The 26,177-nt window shown below is 43.4% G+C and overlaps 1 protein-coding gene across 1 annotated transcript; it reads right to left on the bottom strand.

Moving 5' to 3' along the window:
- Positions 1-724: 724 nt before the first annotated feature.
- Positions 725-25,942, bottom strand: LOC115128639 (E3 ubiquitin-protein ligase MYLIP-A). Its single transcript, XM_029658679.2, has 7 exons — positions 25,632-25,942; positions 24,219-24,409; positions 11,841-12,026; positions 6,339-6,536; positions 5,793-5,957; positions 4,274-4,703; positions 725-2,692 (listed from the first exon to the last, which is right to left on the bottom strand). Exons 1-7 carry the CDS (start codon positions 25,716-25,718, stop codon positions 2,477-2,479), a joined length of 1,473 nt encoding a protein of 490 aa, XP_029514539.1. The 5' UTR covers positions 25,719-25,942; the 3' UTR covers positions 725-2,476.
- Between the last annotated feature and the right edge of the window lie 235 nt (positions 25,943-26,177).

Below are 26,177 nucleotides of genomic sequence, written 5' to 3'. Positions count from 1 at the left end.
GGCATTTATAAATCATTAATTGAAAAGGACTATTGAACAGCTGTAAATATTGCAGATTGTCACTAGACATTCAGGTGGCAAAATAAAGGCACCATTTTCTGTGTGACAGCAAGGCAGCAAGTTTAAGGCTTTTGGTAAAGAAAGGCTTAGGGGTTCTCTGTCAATGAGCAGCAATCACCTCAGTCTTCCTGAACCCTCCCTCTGTTCCAGCAGTCACCAGTGCCCTTGGAATCTAACATCATTGATTTTGTCTGACTGTGTGTGGCATGTACACAGATAGGGATCAATACTCTGCAATGGTCTATGGTGTCACCTCCCCTCGATCTTCAAACTATTATCACAGTGAAGCAATCTTATCCTAAAATAAATCAATACTAATTGCACTGTACCGTTAGTGCAATTTGAACACGTGCATTCTGAAACAAGATCAGTACACAGAAACCATCATGGATTTACTACTGAAAATGACAGGCAACAAAAGCATGAATTACATAAGGTGGCATACCAGGCCAGGCATGAACTTTTAACCCTATGAGCCTCCATCAATCTTTAGTAACGAGAGCCTCAGTCATCTTACCCCATATCTTTATCTGACCTTTTAGTTGTGACTGTCCCCATTGAGAATAAGAAAGAGTGAGGTGAAAGGGGGTAACTTGAACAGTCAAAGCCAATCAAATCAATGAACACATTTCCCCCCCAAAAAATACAATTTAAAAAACTCAAATGCTTGTTTAAAAAAAACTTTATTAATAATTTTCTAGTTCAAAGAAATACAATATAAAAGACAGTTCTTTCTACATTTGCAGAGCATAGTTTTTGCTTCAGAAAACAGAAACAAATCCTACTTGAACAAAGTGATCAAATAATCAATCCCCTGCAGTGACTATGTGCCAAATGGTGTCAGCAATAAAGACAACATATTCCTCATCTTTAAAACAAAGAAAGTCTGTGCAAAGAAAGAATGCATATCAAAACACAATGTCGCTGTCTCAAGTGGCACCCTATTCCTAAACAGTGCACTAATTTCAACCAGAGTGCTATGGGCTCTGGTCAAAAGTACTGCACTGCATAGGGAATAGGGTGCCACTTGAGACGCAAGCCAGTGTTGCTACATTAAGGCAAACCCCTATGGATAAAACACTGGTGAAGTTTCCTTGGTAAAGTGACAGTGTATTCATTCTTCCACCCCCACCCCACCCCCACCCCCAAAAAGCAGCTCGTATTGCACTGACAGATCGACTAGTACCCTTTAATAATAAAATCATAAGGAACTCCCTAGTTGACCACATAGAACAGAAGTTGAGGACGCACACACACACACACACCGCTACACAGTAGAGGCTGAAAAACAGTAGCCTGGTCCCAGAACTGCTTGTGCTGTATAGCTAACTCCTAAAATCTGGGTTAGTTATACAACACAAGCCGATCTGGGATCAGGTTAAAAAAAACAGCCTTACTAATAAATAATCACAGATCACTTATTGAGTAAAAGAATACAGGGAGCATCTTATTTTGGGGCCTCCATCTGTGAAGGTTCTGTTATGGAATAGAATGCTGAATGTCTGGAGCTCATAGAGTTCCGTACAAGTGGAGTTACTTTATATGACCCATTGGGAATGGACTAGGCGATTCAACCATTTATCTTTCCCTGTCAGAGTTCTGGTTTGGTTCAAGAACCCTGGCACTCATATACACATTAATACCGGGCTTATCGTCAAGACTTCCCCTTGGTTGCATTCCAAATTGCACCCCTTCCCTGCAAAGTGCACTACTGGTCAAAAGTGGTGCACTACTGTACATAGGAAATAGGGTGCCTTTTGGGACAGTACTTCTCTAAAATCAGAATGCAGTGCTGTACCAGGGCCAGATTCCTACCCCCAAATAACTTCTCATTGGCATGGAAACAGAACAAAAAAATGCATTTCACTCCATTAGAACCATAAAATGAGATTCTAAAAGCTTAAAACGAAGAAACTTAAAAAATGCAAATATACTTATAAAACAACTGAACGATTATGTACGTTGCCTACTATTCTCCTAGAACACAGAATTCCCTCATATTGTACAAGCGTTGCAGGTTATGAGCCCAATAGATAATTCACATTCTATACACGGATATGGAGCAAAACAACGAACAAAAGCACAATCCAAATGAAATCAATCCGATCACACCGCTACTGCTGATCAAATCAACAGCTGCAGTTCAATTAAGAAAATATAATAGGCAATAACCCTACAATTAAAATGGGGTGGAAATTCAAAATCCCAAATCCATCATCGGTTTAAAAAAATAAATATCGACAGTGGAAAAATACCACAGTCAGAATGGTAAGGTGATAAAGAAAGAAACCGTGGTGTTGGGACTGGACTGTGTCTGGAATGGCATCATATTCCCTAATTAGTGCATTACCGTGGACAGCACTATGTAGGGTGCCAGGGTGCTATTTGGGACGCAGTCTGAAAGTGGGGGAGTGGTTTATGTCTCAGTCTGGTAGATCTTGTTGGAGTCGTGGTGGTTGTTGGTGTTGGAGTGGTCCTTGGTGTGGCAGGTATATGCTAGCCCACCTATAGCTCTGTGGACGGGGCTGCTGTCGTCGTCGTGGGAGGTGTTGCTGAGGTTTAGGAGACTGGTGCAGGTGGGCAGGTAGACATGCTGCACGTGTTCCACCTCAGATCGGCACACCGGACACAACTGGGGAGAGATAATTGAATGTCAACATAAGACTAGCTGTCACTTGTTAAGTTACAGAAATGGAACAGGTCAAATATATCAAAGAACATGAAGACATGGCTGTCAGTAGTTTGTTAAAGCAATGGCACTGTTACTACTGTCTTTGGACCACTGTGTGCTACAAGTACTGCACACACCGCTACAAGTACTGCGCACACCGCTACAAGTACTGCGCACACCGCTTCAAAGGGTTCGCACACCGCTACAAGTACTGCGCACACCGCTACAAGTACTGCGCACACCGCTTCAAAGGGTTCGCACACCGCTACAAGTACTGCGCACACCGCTTCAAAGGGTTCGCACACCGCTTCAAAGGGTTCGCACACCGCTTCAAAGGGTTCGCACACCGCTTCAAAGGGTTCGCACACCGCTTCAAAGGGTTCGCACACCGCTTCAAAGGGTTCGCACACCGCTTCAAAGGGTTTGCACACCGCCCTATTTACCAGTGGAAGCTGTTGAGGGGAGGACAGCTTATAGTGATGGCTGGAATGGAGTATAATGGCTGGAATGGAGTGAATGGAATCAACCACATGAAACCATGTATTTGATACCATTCCATTTACACCAATATTATGAGCAGTCCTCCCCTCAGCAGCCTCCACTGGCATATACAGTGTTTTGGTTGTTCACGTGTGAGTCGAACTCATTCCATAAAAGCACAAATACCCACCACAAGCCCTGGGCTGCAGAATGGACCAGGCAGCCAGAGTCTCAGAATCATATTGAAGACATCCAGAACAGACTAATTATACTAACCAGTCTTGTCAGTGACAGTGAAGAGTAGTGGAATAACACTCCAATTTAATTTAACCAGTCAATTGTATTATAGCCGTGTAAAAGCCTGTTAACCAACCCGGGACCACTAGATGGAATTATCCACGATAGACTGTTCAGAAAAGACTAAGGGGGTAGCCATGTTGGAATGATTTTTTCTCTCCCTGGAATGTTCTCCCTGCGTGGCAGTTCTCTCCTCTCACTGTGTTTGGGTCCAGCCACATAAAACAACACATTTCCCTGTGGATTTAGTGGAATAGACATTCGCTGGCCTGCTGCCGGCAGCTTTAATCCACAGCCGCTAATTCACCATCTGCGACGGCAGTTCAAGCAAAATTTAGGAGTTTAGTGGGAGGGCCAATCAGGTGAGCTGAACCCATACATGAGCAAAATACTGGATCGGTTTTTAAAAGTCATAAAAGAGAGGTTGCTGCTCAGAGGAAGTGACTCAGGAGAAAAGTCAAGTATTCTCCTTGAATCTGTGCTCTGCCACTCATGGTATTACACAGCTAGAACCCTAGAGTGTGCTTGTTGTGTTGTGCCAAGGACTACCAGAAAAGGAAGACATTAAACCTAGCGAGACAGCTTCCGTATTCATGGGGGTAGATGGTAGTGGTGGCACCCAAATGTCGACTTGACCAAAAACCATAAAAAAATTGTGCATAGGTTAGTGTTCATTGACTAGTAGTTGTTTCTCAATTTGACCAAAACCAACATGCACAACATTCAATCATTTACAAGCATTGACTTTCGTCTCAGTCTCCTCACCGGTAGTTGGTTGGCGCATGTCTGGCAGCATACCATGTGTCCACAGGGGCAGAAGGCTGCGTCTATCTCTTCCTCACAGCACAGCATACACAGCAGAGCCTCCCTTAGCTTCTCTAGTCTCTCCAGCAGTGCCCTGCTCTGCTCGCAGCTGCCACAATCCTCCCCCATCCCCTCCCCCTGGCCACGAAGGGGACTGTGCCCCGAAGGCATCCTCTCGCCGCCCGTCCCTGCCGCACGTGCCACCAGGTCCACGATGCCGGCGTTGTAGAGTGCCCGGCGTGCGTAGTCGTAGACCTCCTTGGAGGTGCGTCGGATGTCGAAGACGTACTTCTTGCCCAGGTTTATGTTCTCGTTGAGGAAGAGAGACGCCAGGTGGCCCTTAAAGTCACGGCTGTACTGCATCATCACTGCGTTGGTCACCGTGTCACACCTGGAGGAGAAAGCGAGACGTTATTAACCAAGAAGTCAATCCAACTTTTCTTCATCAGTCAATTGAATGTTGGACAATTTTTTAAAGCAATTGATTTCCCAATTCTCCACTTTGACTCAACCTATACATGGGAATGATCATGTTTAATAGTAGTAAAGGACTAGAAATCCTCTAAATCTGATCCAGAAACAGTTACTACACTAAGCTCAAGTACAGAACAAGCCCATCACCACAACCTGGGGAAGACATGGTGAACAATTCTGAAAAATCCCCCCCCACACACACACATTAGAGAGGTCATCTTTGTGACTGTTATAACCTAGCTGTGAACAATCTCATTGCTCTGCAGTAGGCCAATTTAAATGGCCGACCTTCATTTTCCAGGAAGAATAAAGCACTTTTTCATTAATATCAACACCATTACATTCTATGGCTTTATCAATCACTTCAGACCAAGAACATGTCAAAGGAATTGGTATATAGTAGCTTCAACAAACTTCCTCCTTAAGGACCATAGCATAGTCTCAGTGAATGTGTACAACTGTAATTCAGGATGCATATTCACCGAGCAGCACTCCATGTTAAACAGAGCAAAATGTTGAGTGGAAGTGATTGAGAGAACCTGACCTATCAGGACTTCTAAATGGGGAAGTAAAATGCTTGACTGGTTAGCTGCCCCCCTAGGCAGTAGAACTCTACAGTGCTTTAGGAGCATTTGTGTATTCTGAGGGCCGTAAAGTCGGCTGAATAAGTGACAGAAATACCATTTAGAGAGAATGATCCAGTCGGTAGTGTAAATAAACATTTTGTCAATTCATTAGCATGACAGTGCAGCCCATGGGTGGTTGTCAGTGTTTGTAGCTCTATACTATACTCAGAAGCACTCCTTTCAACCCTACTAAATAGTTAGGGGAGAAGCCAGTCCCTAAAAGGTTTCATCATAGAACATTTGATCAATAATGCCTTGGATCACTTGGTGATCAAATCTAACTGCACAATTATGATGACTATATGTGGAGTGCACTGTATAATTGGACTGCATGGCTGTGTTTTGGCTCCCCACAAGTGGATCCTCTCCTGTCCCCTCACCTGTAGAAGGCATGCGTCTCTGTGATGGCCCGGTACAGTCCGCTGGCAGCCCGGTTGCTGATTAGCTTGAATAGTAGAACCACACTATCGCTGGTATCCTTGATCACCGTCAGGTAAACACTCTTCCCTGACTGGGTGGCTATTTGGATTATGGGATAGCTGATCCTAGAATGGATAAAGAAAAGTTGAAGGTGGAAACTATTCTTTAAACTAAATCCTGTAACATTACACAATGTTGTACAACATTTTGCAATACTGTGTAATATTACAGGATTTCAGTTCCATGATGACAATCTCAGAACAATAAGAGATTTCCTCAAAGGTAAAGATTGTGGGATAAATCAGGTGGACATTACACTTCATATATATGGACATTTCAGTAAAGCACAGTATTTGTAGGAGATACTCTGAACTATGTACAGTAAATTGTATATTGTGCACCCCACATACAAAGTGCTCTGATATGACTTTAGTCTATATTATGTTTGAGCTGACTGCACAAGAGATGGAGCAGTTGGTTAAGTAGCCTGAAGAGCCTTCATTTACCTGTTGACCAGGCTGAAGTCCTCTTTACAGACAGTGATGCCCTCCGGGCCCACCCCTATGGCCAGCCTCTGTGCCTCTGCATCCCTGGCCCAGTGCCACTCCACCCCGTAGTGCTCCAAACTGGACACCAGCTGCAGGGCCTGGTACTCCACCGTCCCCAGGCTCTGACCCTCCAACGCCTTGTGCTTAGAGATGATACTGTGAAGTGATGGATAGAGAGAGACAGCAGTGTCACTACTGGTTCACATCCAGAGCCTCATTGCTTCAAATAGTTCATATTGTGTATTTATTTCCTGTGAGGGCTGTGAGAAAACAGTACAGAAATCCCATCTTCACACAGCTGAACAACGTGACAGACTGCTGGGTGCTGCCTGAGCAGTGAGTCTGTCACCCAGAGAGCAGATTCTCTAATATAAACCCATCATACCCCTAATCTGATCAAATAATAAGGGAATCAGTTACTATAATGTAATGTGAGCCTCTGCTTGCGCTGCTAGTAGTTCTCTCCTCACTATATGTGCAGTGTGAATTAGAGTATGAAGTGAGCCATTATTGAGTTAACATTACTCATGGACTAAGCCTTTACTTCCTCAGTTCATATGAACATTACTCATACAGCTACTGATGCACTGATGTCTGTCCTGTCAATGGAAAATGACAATACTTTTCCTTTAGACAGCTTTGCTGTTCGGAAACTGCCACAACAGTGACTATATTTTCCTGCAGTAATTGCTTCAATATGGTAGAATGATATGCATGACATTTTTTCCTCGGGCATTGGAAAGCTGTTTCCAATCTTAACATTTACAGCTATGCTAAAATTATGACACGACACAACCAATATCTGTACTGTGTTATCATCCCAAGACATACGCTTGATTAGGCGGAGCGAGAACTTCCATAAAATTACCCATAGTGCAATAGAAATATGCTTTCGCCAATTACTAAAAACAGAGCTGAATAAAATTACCAAATTGGCTATTATAATTTTGAAAACACACTAACAAGAGAGCATCGTGTCCATTTAATCCTGATTAACCCAGTACATTGACATCTGCATTTACCCTCCAATTATGATCTCAGGTGGGATCCTAGTGTGTGTCCCCTAGAGTGTGTAAACACAGTGATAGATCGATCCTCTGACCTTGCACAAACAGTCCCTAGTTTAGATTGGCCTGCACCCAAACTGCTGCTTCTCAAACTGTTGATTTAACCAGTCAACGAGCTGCTGTGCTACTCCCTGGCATGGTTCTGCGAGAGAGAGACTGTCTATTGTGGGCTTTATGGGTTGGTGGTAGAAAACGAAACTGATGTGAGCGTTAACTGCGCTTTTAGGTTTAGTTTCACAGAAAGGATAAGTTGATGTTTAACACCTAGTTATAGTCCTGTTTTTTATGGCTGTTTAAAGGAATGGGTCAAGTCAGATGAAATATTATTCCTATTTCAAGTTTTGATTTAGAGTGTTTCCAGAATATGTAAGACATTTAACTGGCTAAAACTCAAACCTGCTACTGTAGCTCTAATTGTCCCTTAGGTGTTCAGTTCAATGCCTGAACAGGTTTGGTTCATGACTAAGAAAAACAAGTGGCTGCATGGTAGGAACACGGGAGGGGTGTGTCTCTGTAGAGGGAACATTGTGACCATGTGTTATCCAGTTTGCATCCAAAATGGCACCCTTTTCCCCATCTAGTGCACTACTGTTGACCAGAGCCTATGGGGAAATAGTGTGCCATTTTTGACATTAGCTAGCTATAGGGAGCCATATCAGACACAACCCAAGTTTCCTCCGTCTGTTGCTCATGTCACACTGGGTGATATCATGTGGGTCAAACTTTGTTGTTCCAATTGCAAACCTACCTCTGCTAGTGAAAAACAAGTGGGTGCATGGAGACAACATGGGAGGGGGTGCTTTCTTTCCGTAGAGGGAACCTTGTGAGCGCGTGTTGTTTAAGATACAAATTAAAGATCACTTTATTGGCCAATCGCACACAGGGTCCAAACAAAATGTTACTTACACTTTTAACTCAACCCCTCTGAGTTGTGGTGTTATCCAGTTGTGTAAAGTACTTAAGTCATTTTTTTCTGTACTTTACTATTTATACTTTACTTTTTTTCTAAAGAAATGAATGTACAATTTTACTCCATACATTTTCCCTGACACCCAAAAGTACATGTTACATTTTGACAGGAAAATGGTCCAGTTCACACACTTATCAAGAAAACATCCCTACTGCCTCTGATCTGGCAGGCTCCCTAAACAGACTGCTTTGTTTGTAAATTATGTCGGAGTGTTGGATTTCCAAACTGTGCTGCTGTCTGCATTGCCAGAGTAACTCGTACCCGGTTCTCATGGCACAAATGTTTATGTCAGGTGCACACGACTAACTGGTTCATATCCCAAAAGTAGAAGGCAAGGTTACGGCTTGGAGCAAATCAGTCAATTATAGTCTTTTACACTGAATTGAGCACCAACCATAGATTCTTGGGAATAGGTACACAGCTTGGGTACAAGTCTGGCCAAAGCAACAGAAGTTAATTTCATGTAAATTATGGTCATAAATGATTAAAGGTATAAATCTGTTTCGGGATTAATTTTAAACATTGGGAATTTCTCTTTGAAGCACCTGACTAGCTGTCTGACTGATGTTGGATGAATCATTAAGACCACATCTGGCACTTGGTTCAGCTGGATTTTGATACTTCCATATCATTACGGTCTACCATATCTAAGCCAGCCGGCAGGATTGGGGAGTAACGGATTACATGTCAGGGATTACAAAAATAACGGTAACTTTAATCCGTTACCAGCTAAAGTATTGTAGTCCGATTACAGATACTTTTGAAAAACTAGATGATTTACTTTGAGGATTACTTTTAAATTCAGAAAGGATGTTTGCAGGAAAAAAATATTTGACACTTGTGTTTACTCAATGACATTCATTGCATTTAAAAAGCATTAAAAGAGGCACGTTTAAGTTTGTTCCTTAAAAACATGCGTCAGAGACCACTATGACGACACACCAAATGTGTTTGATGGGTCGCGGGAAAAGATCAGGAATGGGCTTTTGTAGGCTACAGTACAAGCTACAGTTGAAGTCGGAAGTTTACATACACCTTAGCCAACTACATTTAAACTCCGTTTTCCACAATTCCTAACATTTAATCCTAGTAAAAATTCCCTGTTTTAGGTCAGTTAGGATCACCACTTTATTTTAAGAATGTGAAATGTCAGAATAATAGTAGAAAGTGATTTATTTCAGCTTTTATTTCTTTCATCACATTCCCAGTGGGTCAGCATACATACACCCAATTAGTATTTGGTAGCATTGCCTTTAAATTGTTTAACTTGGGTCAAACATTTAGGGTAGCCTTCCACAAGCTTCCCACAATAAATTGGGTGAATTTTGGCCCATTTCTCCTGAGAGCTGTTCAGTTTTGTAGGCTTCCTTGTTCGCACATGCTTTTTCAGTTCTGCCCACACATTTTCTATAGGATTGAGGCCAGGGCTTTGTGATGGCCACTCCAATAACTTGACTTTGTTGTCCTTAAGCCATTTTGACACAACTTTGGAAGTATGCTTGGGGTCATTGTCCATTTGGAAGATCCATTTGTGACCAAGCTTTAACTTCCTGACTGATGTCTTGAGATGTTGCTTCAATATATCCACATAATTTTTCTACCTCATGATGCCATCTATTTTGTGAAGTGCACCAGTCCCTCCTGCAGCAAAGCACCCCCACAACATGATGCTGCCACCCCCGTGCTTCATGGTTGGGATGGTGTTCTTCGGCTGGCAAGCCTCCCCCTTTTTCCTCTGAACTTAACGATGGTCATTATGGCCAAACAGTTCTATTTTTGTTTAATCAGACCAGAGGACATTTCTCCAAAAAGTACAATCTTGGCTGATTTCTTTTGATTTTCCAATGATGTCAAGCAAAGAGGCACTGAGTTTGAGGGTGGGCCTTGAAATACATCCACAGGTACACCTCCAATTGACTAAAATTATGTCAATTAGCTCATCAGAAGCTTCTAAAGCCATGACATCATTTTCTGGATTTGTCCAAGCTGTTTAAAGGCACAGTCAACTTAATGTATGTAAACTTCTGACCCACTGGAATTGTAATACAGTGAATTATAAGTGAAATAATCTGTCTGTAAACAATTGTTGGAAAAATGACTTGTGTCATGCTCAAAGTAGATGTCCTAACCGACTTGCCAGAACTATAGTTTGTTAACAAGAAATTTGTGGAGTGGTTGAAAAACGAGTTATGACTCCAACCTAAGTGTATGTAAACTTCCGACTTCAACTGTACATGCATACATACATATATCCATCAATTGTTGAAGAATATAACTTATAAATGCCTCATGAGCTTAATTCAACTGTCACACTCCATGAGAACCCAAAAACAAGCTTATTTTTCTCCAATGTTTGTATACATTGTAAATGTAAACAAACACTGTATAGCCTCATAACATGGTTAAAACTATAATGTTGATGTCATGGATGGTCAGTCCTTGATTCCATAGCTCTGTTTATTAATCTGACAGTGGTTACATTTCTCCTGGTCCATTCCTCAGCGTTTTACCAAAACAGAGGCGGGCAACCATTTTGTTATTCTTCCATCTGTGAATTTGCCCTTTAAAACAGCTGCATATTATCAAGATAAAGTTTCACCAACAAAAATGGTAAACAGGCCTATAGCAAATGCAGCATATGGCATTCGCTTTTCACATGTAAATAGCACTTTTCAGTAGTGCTCAAAGCATGCCATTCCATGAGCACAGCATCAGTCCTCCATTACAACAAAATACTAAACACCACAGTAGGGCTGGCTAAGTCCTTAGTTTTGGGGTTATGCTCAGGTTAAACAATTTGGCTAATCTATACTTCTATAAATCCTATTCTTGAAGATCAAAGAGTATAACATTTATTGGAATGACTGGAATTCTGATAGACTTTGGTTTTTAATCTAAAGATATAATTTAATCATATTACTTTATGTAGTAGAAAGAGATGGGTTAGAAGAGGCCTACATAACCAACCCATTAAGTAAAATGTAACATCCATTTATGGCCAGCTATGTAAACTTTTACATTGATTTATCTTGCAATTGGTAACATACATTTTTGTCTTCTTATAATACCGCTTTAAGAGGAAAGTAATCTAAAAGTAACTGAATGTAATCAGATTACATTACCGAGTTTGGGTAATCCAAAAGTTACATTACTGACTACAATTTTGGACAGGTAACTAGTAACTAATGGATTACATTTAGAAAGTAACCTACCCAACCCAGCCAGCCGGCAACCTTGTCATGGGCAGCTTTGCTTTCAAAATTCCAACAGTGTATTCATGTCCTGCAAACTCCAACCAATTAGCATTACGGCTCAAGCTCAAATCCTTTTTTAAACACACCACATGGGTGTGTGTGTGTGTGCGCGTGCGAGTCCAGTCTACACTCATTGTCTAACATATCCCCAGGTGTCCCCTGCCCTTACCTGTCGACTGTTGCCGGGCAGGGTTCGCTCCCACACAGCTCAGAGTAGCAGTATTTGGCAGTGTTCTGGTTGTAGTCTCTGAACTCGGCCTGGGCCAGTAGGGCACTCAGCACCTCAGCCTGCTCTGAACACATCCTCAGGTGACCGCTGTGGAGGTCCTCCTTGACATGCATGAAGAACACATGCCTGGTGGAGGGAAGAGAGAGGGGCAGGAGTTGTTAGACATGGATTGGGGAGGAGAGGGGGTACACAGGGCCTGGAACCAAACAGGTGATGGTTGGTAGATCAGAGAGGGACACAGAATGGAGCGGGTGGTTAGAGGTTGGGTTACAGACACACACACACACTAATTAGTGAAAGCGGTTCCCAGTCAGTGTGTGACGTGGTTGGACTTTTAACCCAGTGACACAGTGCGTGTGTTCTAATTGCTCCATAGCTCTCATCATGGTGGCAGAGTGCAGTGTACACACACAGAGCTCTATAGCCATTATCATAGTGTTCAGAGGAGCAGCAGCTAGTCCTGTACACCTTCTGCATTGCCTGCCTATTCACTAACCCCAGTGGTGTGCTGCAGCGCGATAAGCAGCCAGGTTGCTACTGCTGTTGTGATGTAACACTGTGGGGTCTGGGTACGATAGCACCATTTAGCCTAGGCATCCCTCAATCCTTCCCTCCATCCCTTCTGCCTGGCTCATGTTTTCCCGTTAAACACCAACACAAGCCCACAAAGACGGGGCTAAGTCAATGTAATGGCAACACAATGCTGTAATCTTGTTCTTTTGGCAAGGTAAGGGACCTTCCTGGTTGTCGGTAAACGCTTGTTATTATGGCAAATTCAAAGTGTGGAGGGGGAGGGGGGGCCATGGGGGAAAATGTGATAAAACAAGGAAGACTTTGTAGATCTGTGTGCAGAACACTAGGCTGCGGCGAGCAAAATACAAAACAACCAGAGTCAAGGAGGCTTTCATTGTTTTCACCGAAAGCTTTGTTTCTTGTTTATTAGTTTCAGAGATGTCGCAAATTATTAGAAGTTCAAGGTCAAGGTCCATCTGACCTGTGTGACATGATAACACTTTCAACAGGAAAAGCCTATTCTCCTGGACTGTATTTATGGTTGGGAAAACCAGGCTTTCCTGAGTTTTGGAAACCCTGGGTTAAACAGTAACTAGTAATATGACAGAGGCAGTGACAGAGGACTCATTCTCTCCCATCAAAAGGAGGGTGAACTAGAGTGGCCTAGTCTTTAAACTGAAAACTAGCACAAGCCGGTCAGGTAACCCTCCCTCCCTCTAACCCCTCAGATGGGATGAATTCAACTGGGGTGAACCAAACCAGACTCCCTTCTTGTTTTTCTCACACATACCATAAAACTGAAATTAAAAAATAGCCCGGGCCTTTATTTGCTTAAATCACTGAACAGGCACTTAGAGACAGGCTTCTATTTGAGCCAGGTGTCCATTTCCTTGATGCACACAGTTTTTGCTCACTTGCGTAGTTAATTTAATTCCAGCATTCACTTCCAGCATTTAAATCAATTTCTTCATTTCCTGCACCAATGCGTTCATTTCCACACTAACATTTATTTGTATCTTTTTTCTTCTCTTCTTCGAAATGGAGGCGTACCAACTTTCGCTTGACAGAATAGCAATTTCCCCATTTCTGGTGGTCTGTATTCCCGAAGTTGTTGACCTTTCGTGCTTGCCAGTTAACTAGCAGTTATCAGCTATAAGCAGCCAATGGCTAGCAGTTTCTTACTGGTGATAACAAACAGGGGCACAACTTTGGTTTTAGAAGTGGTGGGGGGAGGCATAAACAGCCTACCCTACTGCTCAGAGGTAGCCGCATGGTCCTAAAGCACACCATTGCCTTGTTTTGTATCACATTCCAATTATAAAACTATGAGGGGGGGGGAGGGACAAAATAACATTTCAGAATGGGGGGGGGGGGGGGGGGGATGCACCCCAGTGAAAGTTTCACCCCCGATAAAAACTGATTGCCATCATTTTTTCAACTCATTACTAAATGACGTAATATAACAAATCGAAACCAAACCTCGTAAACAATTCATTTAGACCCGGCGTATATTTGAAACGGGTGTTTATTTGCTGAAATGTGTGCCGTTGCCCGGCTATTAAACGTGACAGACAGCTATGAGTCTCTGCATTTAATTGAAGTTTTACAGTACTGTAAAACATAACCAGGCATACCACCACCAGAGGCAATCTGTACAAATTAATAACACAGAACTACGCAACATCCATAACACAAAGCAATGGAAAATAGCACTCCCACCGAGTAAGAATGTGTGACAGTGTGCCTTTAAAAGAGATGTACTGTTGACTGGTCTCATCTTGCCCCCAGTGCCTTATGGGCAGGAGAGGGGGCATGGGAACACAGCTTGGTTGGCACTCAGTCTTCCTGCCTCCTCTGAACCCCTTGGCTTTAGCAGGGAGCAGATACACAAAAGAAGAAGAATCACTTCAGGACAATGTTCTGTTATAATCTCTACCCGGCACAGCCAGAAGAGGACTGGCCACCCCACATAGCCTGGTTCCTCTCTAGGTTTCTTCCTAGGTTTTGGCCTTTCTAGGGAGTTTTTCCTAGCCACCGTGCTTTTACACCTGCATTGCTTGCTGTTTGGGGTTTTAGGCTGGGTTTCTGTACAGCACTTTGAGATATCAGCTGATGTACGAAGGGCTATATAAATAAATTTGATTTGAAGAATTGAGAGGAATATTACCATACAATAAAGGAGATCTAAACAATAGTAGCTCTAGGGGCATAATAAACAACCATTTGAGATGGTGTTCAACAAACCGCCCAAGTAGATGTATTCCAGAAAGTCCCAGGGCTGGCCCCCTTGCCCAGCAGCTCCTGCCCTAGCTGGAACAGTACACACAGCTGTCCGTTTCCTGTATTGTGTTAGGTCCAGCAGCAGCACAGTGACCAGACTGCTACCTGGCCAGTTGGAAACAAAGGGCTGTGACTACCTGGGGGTTACTATAGGCCACAGGCCTCCTGGCCTGGCTGTTCTCCCTCACCACCCAGTGGAAATTGAAAAGGACCCCTCCTTTATCACCCCCCACCGCCCCATCTAATGCTGCACTCTAGAGTGGTTTAATCTATGCTTAGAACATGGGCTAGGTTACCATGTTTGGGTGTATAGAGTATCTGGAACATTCCTCGTAGTAAGAAGTGCAATACTAGGTGGGTGTTTACAAGGTCATGGCCTACATGGGGTAATATACTGTACAGGAACCAGTCAAGTCTAGTGTGCACAGAGTACTTTAATGATTTCCTTCCTACTCTTTATTTCTTCCTGGCTCTTCCTGGTTGTTGATGCACACATGGATTTCTCATCTATCCCTGCTTGACCCCTCAACAGTCTAGCCTGTGCAAAGTCTGTACAGAGTGTAACATTGCATCCCAATTCCATACCCTTCTGCCCTTAGTGTGCACTTGTCCACTTCCTTTAGGAGAATACAGGCGTAAGAAATATGGGAGTAAACTCCTCACATGCTTTTTCTTGGCTCTTCCAGGTCGTTGAAGCACACATGATTTGTCATCCATCCCTGCTTGACAACTCTCTGTGGGTCTGCTGATTCCAAACTGCCCAGCTGGGGGGGGGTAGTAGGTGTGTCCTGAGCCTGGCTCCTGGCTATGTGGGAGCTCCTCTATCAACGGGAGTCTGCCCCTGTCAGACCCTATAGCACACCCCACTGGGAGACAAAGAGCAGAGACTAGGAGGGAGGCTCTGGAAGCAGCACCCCGTTATGGAGGTAGACATCCAGGGCAGCAGGGTGAGTGTCTCCCCCAGTGCTTTGATGTGGACTGTGGTGATGTGGAGGGGTTGTAAACTGGTCTGACTATCCACTGTGCAGGACAGTGACCGGTGCAGACAGGCTCACAGCTCTAACTTTAACTCCTACAGCGGCTGGAGGGCAGAAATGCCAGGCTGCATCAGGACAGAGAAGCATTCCAGAGGTGCCCAGACTGCCAACACCATACCAGTCACTTCCCTGCCCACACAACACACTGGTCCCTACCCAGACACATCACCGCACCGCTGCCCACTGTCTGTCAAGGGAGAAGGCCACAGACAGACAAAACAGCGGCAGGTCTCCCATTAAGCCTATAGGGAATCTAATATAGGAGAAGAAAATACTTGACCCCCCCCACCAGCCCAAGAATAAAGCCTCTTAAGACATTCACTACAGTCATCTTGATGAAGGAAAAGAAAACAGGGGCATGGAATGGCTGCTCTCAGACCAAGGGACCGCATGGTAGATTTACTGTTCACACACACACACACCGGGCAATAGATGACAGTGGGTGCTCCAACAAAGTCATCTGTTCTCCTGCTGGAATGTTAAACACTTCATTACATAGCTGGAATAATTCAATTAAAGTGCACCGTAGCCTGACACGGCCGTAGCTGGGAGGAATATGGGTCATTGCTCCCTTTCTGTGACAGATGGAAGATGCAGGAGGAGAAGAGGGATTACTTGCTTAGTTCTGGGTTTATTAGTGACATTTCTACTGTTTTAGAGAGAGCAGCCCTGTGGAGTTTTAGATCGTCAAAGTTAACTTAAAGGATTTCCCCAAATGTAGTGCATTTCACACACTCATCTCTTTGCCAGAATTGTTTGTGTTAAAATCTCTTTTCCTGACATCCTGTCTTTACTTTTTCCTCCGGCGATTTAAAAAAAACTTTAACTGTTGATAAGCAATATCCCAAGTGCAAACTCAGAGTATGGCATTCGGACGGGAATTTGGGTTGTCATCAGCCCCCCCACCCACCCCCTTGCTCAAGGAACAATGGAGAACGAAATAGGAAAGGCATGATACCTATGTCATGACATACCTGGACCACCCACTGAGATGTGCCTTTTTTTTTAAGTAAATCAAGTGTTAAATGAGGCGAACAGGGGACTAGAGTGCCACTAAGCTGTTGCTTGTTCACATGGCTAACTGTTTTTAATTAACTTATTTCAGAGTAAACATTCTCAAAAGAAGCCGATCACAGATTATAGGGCAATTTGGTGAAACTTTCTTTGTTCTTCTTACCATCCTGGCCTATAAAATAATTGTTTCAACTTGACTTCTCTCAGTAGTAAGAGAGAAGACATTAGTCACAGAGCTCTGTCTCCAGAAGAACAAAATGTCCCTGTGAAATGAAATTATAAACCTCTGCCTAGTTACTGCACCGTGTCAGCCAATGAGAAGTGTCAGTTTCAGAGCTCACAGGGCCAGGCTCTAAACAATGTGGTTTGTAGAAGTAACAAATAACACAGCCCAGAGCTGTGTGCTAGAGGTAACTCCCAGTCAACGAACTCTAGTAACCCCAATCCAGGGACCAGTTTTACCGTCTCTCAATGAAAACATCACAACAAGGATGTTAATCAAATAGTTTAACCAACGGAACGAGAGCAATAAAGAAAATGTTAAAAAAGTGGGGAAACAAAACACCAAATAAACAAGAGAAACATTTAGTTCTGGGCCGAGTGAACTCATGAATCCAACAACTGCCATTTTGAGGTGAACAAAGAAGTTGTTTGTAAGCTAAATCGACCTCTGGTTAAGGGGAGAGAGTGTTCCAGATTAACGGATTGTAGAAGGGTAATTAAACATAACCCAGGCTGAGCCAGGGCGCTTTGGGCAGGAGTCACACATACACACAAGCCCAGAGCCTGACACAGCCATCCTTCCTGGCCAGGGACTAATATTATGGGTTCAAACCAGATATGAGGGAAGGCTACTTGAGTTCAGAGAAAATAAAAGGAAAGTTAAACAAGTCTGGGTGGGGGACAGGAACTGTGACAACCGTCTTGCCTCCCTAACTAATCCTACTGGCTGCAATGCTGTGACAACACGAATGGTCTTAACGTCAGGGAAAAACATTTGCCTGGTAGTGAAAATATCTAGAACGTTCTGCTTCAGCAAACATGTAAAGACAGACACTTTTGGCAAAGACATCTGGAGTTGGCGGATCTGGATAATACAAACTGCTCTCCTCAGGTTTAGGGGGAGGACATCAAAACTGTTGGAGTTGGGTTGCAAAGCAGAAAAACATCTGACGACCTGCATTTGCACCCAAATAAAAATTCAAGTACACTATCAAACTTTTTTGCAATTTCTCCTCCATCTCCTCTCTATGATAACGAAATTCACATTAGATTAACGTGGACAGCAGACAGATACAGTAACAAATAAAATCAAATGTATTTATATAGCCCTTCGTACATCAGCTGATATCTCAAAGTGCTGTACAGAAACCCAGCCTAAACCCCCAAACAGCAAGCAATGCAGGTGTAGAAGCACGGTGGCTAGGAAAAACTCCCTAGAAAGGCCAAAACCTAGGAAGAAACCTAGAGAGGAACCAGGCTATGTGGGGTGGCCAGTCCTCTTCTGGCTGTGCCACAAATCAATTCAACAAGACCTTGACTCAATTAACAGCGTTCTGAGAGGCAATGCATCCCCTCAACTTGTAACACAACCAAAACACATTTTTAAATAGAACTCCACATATGCATTATCGTCATTTTCACAATTTCAGATTATTTCATAACAGAAAAAAGGAAATCACATTAACTGCACTGCCCCTTTAATCATTTCCTTCCATTCTGAACCCAGCATTAACTGAATTGACCAGTCAAATTGCTAGGGTTAGGGGCTCCGAGTCCCTTCAAGAGATTCTATTTCTATGGGAAAGGCACTAAAAACATTCCTTTTCTTATTCATGGCAGATGAGGTCTGTTAATGGTTGTGCCCTCTGGATAGTTAACCCCCCGACCAACTGTTGACCTGATCAGAATGCTAAAACACTGCACAACAAGGGGAAAACATGTTCATTTAGACAAGCATGGAACACACACTACCTCCAGGCTAGTGAGGGGTAATGATGCAGATAGTACACCATTCATTGAGGGGGACAAGTTTCAACCATAGAATTAGAACTATTAGAACAGAACTGACATTCTAATAATTATATTTCTATGGGGCCAACTCAATCTCTGAACCAATAGAAATGTCAGAAAGTTTAATAAAAAGGGGACATGGTTGTGGTTTGAGCAAACAGCTTCTAAAACAAATAGGAAGTCTACTACTTCTCTGGAAATACCCACCAAATGCAGAAGTAGATATTAAACTGCCCATATCTGGTCAGTGCAGTGTACACACACAAGGCTGCCTCAAGCCATGGTCAAAGACCAGGCAGGGTGTTTCAGAAGCTACCAGGGCCTTCTGGGATCTCAAAGCTACAGGATCAGGATGGGCTGTTTTGTTTGATGTTGGGAGGACAAGAGGAACTGCAGAAATCGGACCAAATTGAGCCAGTACTACAGACGAGAGCCGTGTGTGTGTATTTATAGAAAGCTTTAAATGTGGGAAAGTGCGTGTGTTACTGAATCTCTTTAGACCCCTCCACACACACACACACGTTAAACCCTGCAATGGATCACCGTTTCCTGGGAGTGGCTAGCTGCACCTTAGGGTTTTACTCCTCGTCTTTTATAACACAGAAACATGGGATGCCTGTCAACTGTAAAACAGTAAACGCACACTAGCTGATGTCTCCAACACTCAACCTCACACTTAATAATCCCCATGTCTGGCATAGAGCGGACGTCTCTGGTAAAAAATGTTTTTTAACTATTCAAGGATAATGGGATAGCAGCAGGATTTAGTGAAGATTCTGTAAATGGCCAAGCTTATGTAAGCAGAATTATTTATTTTAATTGTGTGTGTGCCGAATCCACCATATGTTATGTAACCCGGGCTGAAAGAGGGCGAGAGAAATAGGCGTGTGTGTCTACTGGCACTCGGAGGGCCAAGCTTGTCTGTCTGCACCCACCAAGGACATTTCGTACACACACCTGTTACTACACACAGGTTTTCCTGTACCAGGACATTACGTTTTAGGAGTGTGTGTGCCCTATAATGCTGGAAAATCCCCTGGCCCCTGGGTCAGGTCACCACCCAGCACTGTTACTTGCCAAGAACACTCTGTTTTATTGGTGGATATTAGTTTGAGCACGTTCCATTGGTTTATTTTAGTTTCTAAGAGGTGTCCCTCACTAGTAAACTATTCGGTGGTCTCTCTCTCATGCACCAACTGACAGTGCAACACTTGAAGCTATCAGACCAAGCCAATGGATTCAAACAGAGACTAAAACACATGCAGATAAGAGATAGAGGGACACTAGTCAGAGACTGTTCTCTGCTACCGCACAGTAAGCGGTACCGGAGCACCAAGTCTTGGTCCAAGAGGCTCCTAAATAGCTTCTACCCCCAAGCCATAAGACTCCTGAACAGCTAATCAACTGGCTCTCCAGACTATTTGCATTGCCCCTCCATCTGGAACGCTGCTGCTACTCTGTTATTATCTATGCATAGTCACTTTAATAGCTCTGCCTATATGTACATATTATCTCGACACTGGTGCCCCCGCACATTGACTCTGTACTGGTACCCCCGGTATATAGCCCCACTATTGTTATTTTACTGCTGCTCTTTAATCATTTGCTATTCATTTCTCTTACTTTTTGGGGGGTATTTTCTTAAAACTGCATTGTTGGTTAAGGGCTTGTAAGTAAGCATTTCACTGTAAGGTCTACACCTATGGTATAAGAATTTGATTTGAGACAGTCACGCATTCCACATCTACTTACTAAGATGTTCTGCCCTCACTATGAGTACCAACTTATGTGTTTACGAATGTGTGTTTACGAGTGTATCTATTTCTGCCTGCAAGCCTGTCCGTTTGTGGTCTGAGTGACGGCCGGAGGGAAGCAGCAGTAGCCCAACGAGGGGAAATGTGAAAGCACAAAGAGGGTTAAGGCACATGACGACATTGTGACGTTAAGAGTTTTTTACGGCTGTTGATGCGCACCAAAATGTAGGCTAGACGCCAGCTGAACCAAAGCAAGCAGAAGGCTTTAAGGGAACCCTGCCGGTCTCCCGTTCCACTGTTGCTCATCTCGCTCCCTGCCACACACACAGAGGGAACAAAGACCTTGTTTTCACCACAGAGAGACATGACCTTCCAGTAACCACTGAGTCACAAATACCACCACTAGAACAGAGAGAGTAGAGAGCACACAGCATGCTAACAGAAATATACATCATGAGTGTGGAGAGTTTCCATGAGTTGAGATCACCACACTGGTTCACACAGGCCTGTTCTCTAGAGAAAGATGCAGAGGAAGTCAAAATGGCCCCTTCTTTCCTATCTGAATATCTGGTCCTCGTTGTCTTGAAAACCATCCAGAGAAAGAGAGAGAGCGAGAGATGGGGCTCCATCCTCAACCACTTTAAATGATTCTACATCTGGTAGTAACAGTGTGCAGGCCAAAAATGTAATTGTTGAGCCGAGCTCTACCCACCACAACTGTGTGTGCTCAAAACCTTTACTACTTTTAACTAAGACTCACACATTACCATCCCCTCCCTCTATACACCCCCCCCCCTCCCACACACACACACACATCTTTATCTCCCCTTTCCCCTTGTCCCCAGTTCCACACACACCCTCTCTCCTCGCCATCTGTTAAAGACCCTCCTAATCTGCCAGAGGTCAGCAGTGGATGAACTGCCATGGGTCCTGACGTCTTCCAATAGCAGACACACCAATAGTGTTTTCTGGCCGAGAGGACTTAGCGCCTCTGAACAGAGTACCAGACGTAATTTGAAAAACGATTCTACATGTAGTCGTCAGCAGCCATGCGCTTACCGGCGGATGGTCCCTAAAAACACACTTCGACATTCGCTGCGACGTGTGCGCACATCCTAAAACTGTCCTCAGAAAGACTGCTTTTTAGCTTCCTCACCCCTTACCCCACCCCCCCCCCCTGGCCAACTCCCCTTACCCCCCTGGCCAACACCCTTTTCTTCCCCTTAACTGCACATGCACACTGTCCAGTCTTCAAGACACACAAAGTCCATTGGGTGGCAGGTAGCCTAGTGGTTAGAGGGTTGGACTTGTAACCGAAAGGTTGCAAGATCAAATCCCCAAGCTGACAAGGTAAAAATCAGTCGTTCTGCCCCTGAACAAGGCAGTTAACCCACTGTTCCTAGGCTGTCATAGAAAATAAGAATTTGTTCACTGACTTGCCTAGTTAAATAAAAGGGGAAATTAAAAGAAATCAAATAAAAATCCTCAAAGACAGACAATGAAAGGAAAAAGGACTTGCCCTCCAAGCCAGGGGGAGGGAGTGGTAGTGTGTACTTATAGTCCAGACAGAGACAGCTGGGAGGGGGGCAAAAGGGATAGATCTCAGTTTAACAGTTACTGGCCGACCTTGCCTGTAGAGAGCGAGAGGAGCTAAGAAGCTCAGAGGCTCAGCCCCACACACAACTCCCTCTCCTCTAACAGCATGTTATCAGATGCCTTCCCTGGCAGAATGCCTGGGGTTAGAATCTACTTTTAATGATACCGTATCTGTCCTACAGCTGTGGAAAGATATCTGATGATATTAACGTGAATGCTGCATGCAAAACGTTACTGGGGGGTGGTGGGGTTAGCAATGAGAGCAGAGCACCCTTTTGCAGAGCAAAAGAGAAGCTCTGAGTTGATTCTCTGCTGGTGCATTTCCATACAGGATTTACAACATATTTTTGAGTGAGGACGCATCACACCTTTTTACATACAGGACTTAAACCAGTGTTTTACCCAAAAGGCTCAGACTCACTGGGCCATGGCTCCAGCGGACCTGCTCTCACCTGGGGACAAAGCCTGGCAACTGGTACTTTTCAGCTAGCATTTACATTACAATGGCTCACCGGACATTAACCCACAAAGCATCTTTTGATTACACCGAGGTTGTTAATTCTACTCTTCACAAGTCCTCACTGTCAGCCCCAGTTATGGAAACAATTTCCCTAGTGTAACATAAGGGTGTATACACTAGTGTAACACTGGTGTTAGTCAAAAAGAGCAGCATGTGTCCCCCCAAATGGCACCCTATTCCCTATTTAGTGTACTACTTGTGAACAAAGCCCCTATAGGGAATAGGGTCCCATTTGCAATCAGCCTAAGATTCAGTCAAGATCAAGCGTGTTAGGATGTGTTACTTTGTATGGGGATTTATAACTAGAGGACCTCTAAAGGGCTGGGAGGAGAGAACTAAACTAGACTCCAAAGGTCCTGTTATCCATCAGCCAGAAGTCGGTGTGTCAGGCCTTTCGCTAGAGATACGTTTCAACAAGTTTAGAAGACTGGGGCATTTCTTCTCTGGTTAATTTATATTACAGTCTTTGTATAAGAGAAGAAGAATGATTTTTTTAAATGAGGCCGACGGAACACAGAGCTAAGTGAGAATATTATATGAGAAAACTACACTAAATAAAGCCTTTTTACATTGGTGTCTGAAAAAACTATGAAAACAAGTTTTTTTTTGTTCTTTCAACTCAAACATTTTCAGAGTTTGTAGTAAAAAGCACTTTTAACATCTAAACAAAGTTAAAACTTTGAGATGTCCTTCAAGACTTTGTAAAAATCCAAGACAAAAGAAACCAAGGCAAAAGCACAACATCAACAAAAGTGTTAATAAGGACACCTTATTTTAGTCTCTGTTTGAATCCATTGGCTTGGTCTGATAGCTTCAAGTGTTGCACTGTCAGTTGGTGCATGAGAGAGAGACCACCGAATAGTTTACTAGTGAGGGACACCTCTTAGAAACTAAAATAAACCAATGGAACGTGCTCAAACTAATATCCACCAATAAAACAGAGTGTTCTTGGCAAGTAACAGTGCTGGGTGGTGACCTGACCCAGGGGCCAGGGGATTTTCCAGCATTATAGGGCACACACCTCCTGAATGAGAAAAAGTATACGAAAGACAAAAGAAACCGAAGTGAGCACACGTCATCATTCATTTGAATGAGAGCCAGCATGGGATGTCTGGAAGGGGGGGGTGTAGCTCTCAGCAGGCAGGGCCAGGCAGAGGGACCCTGGGGCAGCGGTAAAGGAGTCTGGAACCAGAGATCATATTTCCTTACTGCCTCCTGCCCGGCTCCGCGCCACAATGACCTGTAGTAACCCTGTGTGCTGCGGGGTTACTGTAGGCCGTTTCACTGTACAGCAGAATCAGGAAGTCACAACTAACTTCACAGGCTATGACAGATCTGGTTGTTTCTCTTTCCCCCTGATCCTCCTCATCCTATAGTACATGACTGGAATCTGAATGGTTGAGTTAGAGATTATGTTGGAATATGTATATTTAGTAAGTAACTGCCCTAGGTTCTTTCTCTCCTTTTCTCATTTTAACAAGATGATGCAGGGATGGAAGAGAATGACTATTGTAATGAGATGGTTAAATATGGATGTATGCTCATGATGTGGTGTTGAATTTTGTCTGTGTGCGATATACAACATCCATACCTAGTCTGTTCCTGGAGTATGAGATGTGGTTCCACAAAGAACTTGACTCTAAGCCTGAGTCGGCAGGGAGTCAGATTGTCCATCTGCTGACAGATTCTGTTCCTCAGGTTGAGCCACAGGTTCTCTCCCTTACTGCCTGAGAACTGCAGGCCAAAGTAGTCCACCTCTATGATTCCCAACTTCCTACACACCTTTGGAATAAAAGAGGAAGAAGTCAGTTTTGGAGAAGAAAAAAAACAACGTAAAAACCAAAGTAACCTAACAGCAGTTTGTGTAGGCCGAGAAGCTTCAAGAAAATATGAGACAGTTTAGCATGTTTCTTTATTAGAATTTTTGCATTTGCCATACATCAATATCAAGGCAGTAAAGCCGGTGGGAGCAGTTAAGTGGGAAATAAATGTGGATATTTTTCCCGCGGTAATAAACTTCATCACGAGCGCATCCCACGCGCCTTTCACCAGCAGCAGGAAAGGAACAGAGTTATGTAACGTCAAGTGTAGCCGAAATCCAGAGGGGACGGAGGGTGAGATAACTATACCGATTCAAAGGACATGTCAACGCGCTGTGTATATGAGATAGGAGCTTAGAATGTATTTAGAACTCATTAGAAGACAACGATTAGGCCCTCTGACAAATTCACATGTTTACGGATTGATGACTAGGCCTACATCATTGGCACCATAACGTTTAATGCACATGATAATTGATGTAACGACTTTGGTATTTATGAAATCTAAAAACAGATTATTGCAATGTGGTAGACCACTATTGGATATTCAAGGTTAATTAAGTCAACAGTAGGCTATTTTCGTGAGAACACCCATTGAAGCTACACAACATTGCTAAGCATGCACAGGGACCAACATGAACTGAAGTAACCTTTGCTCGACAAAGCCATATACTTTCCTCGCGACTAGACTACCAGGAAGCAACTCCCTCAGATGGCACCTTCATACTCATTTCGAAAATCACCAACTCAATCATAATGAGTTGAATTGTACCATAAATCAAAATTGTGGACTCTTTCTTTGTTACGGAAAATGTAGCCAACTTGTTTCCAAACAAAGCAACATTGTTGCACGATTGAGGAAGCACATTTGTATCGCTGTGTGTGGCAATGTAGCATACATATCCAGTGACAGACAATGCTGTTTAGAGAGAACTGATCCTGGCGACAGAAAATCTAACAATAAACAGGAACTTTGAACATCAAAATGTGGATTTCTCATCTCGGCAACAAAAAAACACGTTCATGCTGACAAAGTGTTGCGATTTAATCCACAAAAAAAATGTGCACTTGCAGGACAATTTTCACTTTGTTTCGACAAATGTATATATAACCTAAAAATAACCTATAAACAACAACCCGAAAACAGAAAAATAACAAAAGGAAGAATTAAAATGAGTATCTACCTTATTCAGACAGTCTTCACCATTCGCCTTCGAATCAACTTCCACTTCCATAACCACCGAATCCGGACGGGTAACATGGCAAAGCATTTTGGCTGTCTAGTATTTTATATTTGGTCTATACCTCTTTTAAAATAATAACACAAACACGGTATTCCTCTTTTGAGACCCTACATCAAACCTTCGTCCACTTTCCAAACCCTCTCACTTCGTGTGGCAGCCAAACACTCCCTACCAGCGGTAAACTATATCAATGAATTGCTATGCAAAGCACTGACTACTCCGAAGCAGCCAATTACAATGCGTTTAGCATATGAGGCTTGCACCCGCGATCACCGTCATATCCAAACGGCTAGTGCAATCCGGGATCCTTGGGACATCCCTATGCTAAAATCTGATCCAGGGGTGTCAAACCGTGAGATGGTTCAGTACGGTTGAGTAAAACAAATAAAACAATTGTGAAATTTTTTTCCGGTGTTGATAACTCAAAAAACTTTAAAATAACTACAACGAAATCGAAACGGTATAAAAATGATAATGGAAAAATAT

The sequence above is a fragment of the Oncorhynchus nerka genome, linkage group LG4 (assembly GCF_034236695.1).
Source record: "Oncorhynchus nerka isolate Pitt River linkage group LG4, Oner_Uvic_2.0, whole genome shotgun sequence".
Taxonomy (NCBI): Eukaryota; Metazoa; Chordata; class Actinopteri; order Salmoniformes; family Salmonidae; genus Oncorhynchus; species Oncorhynchus nerka.
The sequence above is the reverse complement of the archived record's forward strand: the minus strand, read 5'-3'. Positions and strand labels throughout refer to the sequence as shown.

Bases quoted from the DNA above. Each gene is read 5' to 3' on its own strand.
- LOC115128639 (XM_029658679.2), bottom strand. From the start codon at position 25,718: ATGCTTTGCCATGTTACCCGTCCGGATTCGGTGGTTATGGAAGTGGAA. The intron at 12,027-24,218 runs GTATGGATGTTG...TCCCTCCACCAG, and splicing joins ATACTCCAGGAACAGACTAG to GCATGTGTTCTTCATGCATG. The intron at 6,537-11,840 runs GTAAGGGCAGGG...ATCACTTCACAG, and splicing joins TGCCCGGCAACAGTCGACAG to TATCATCTCTAAGCACAAGG.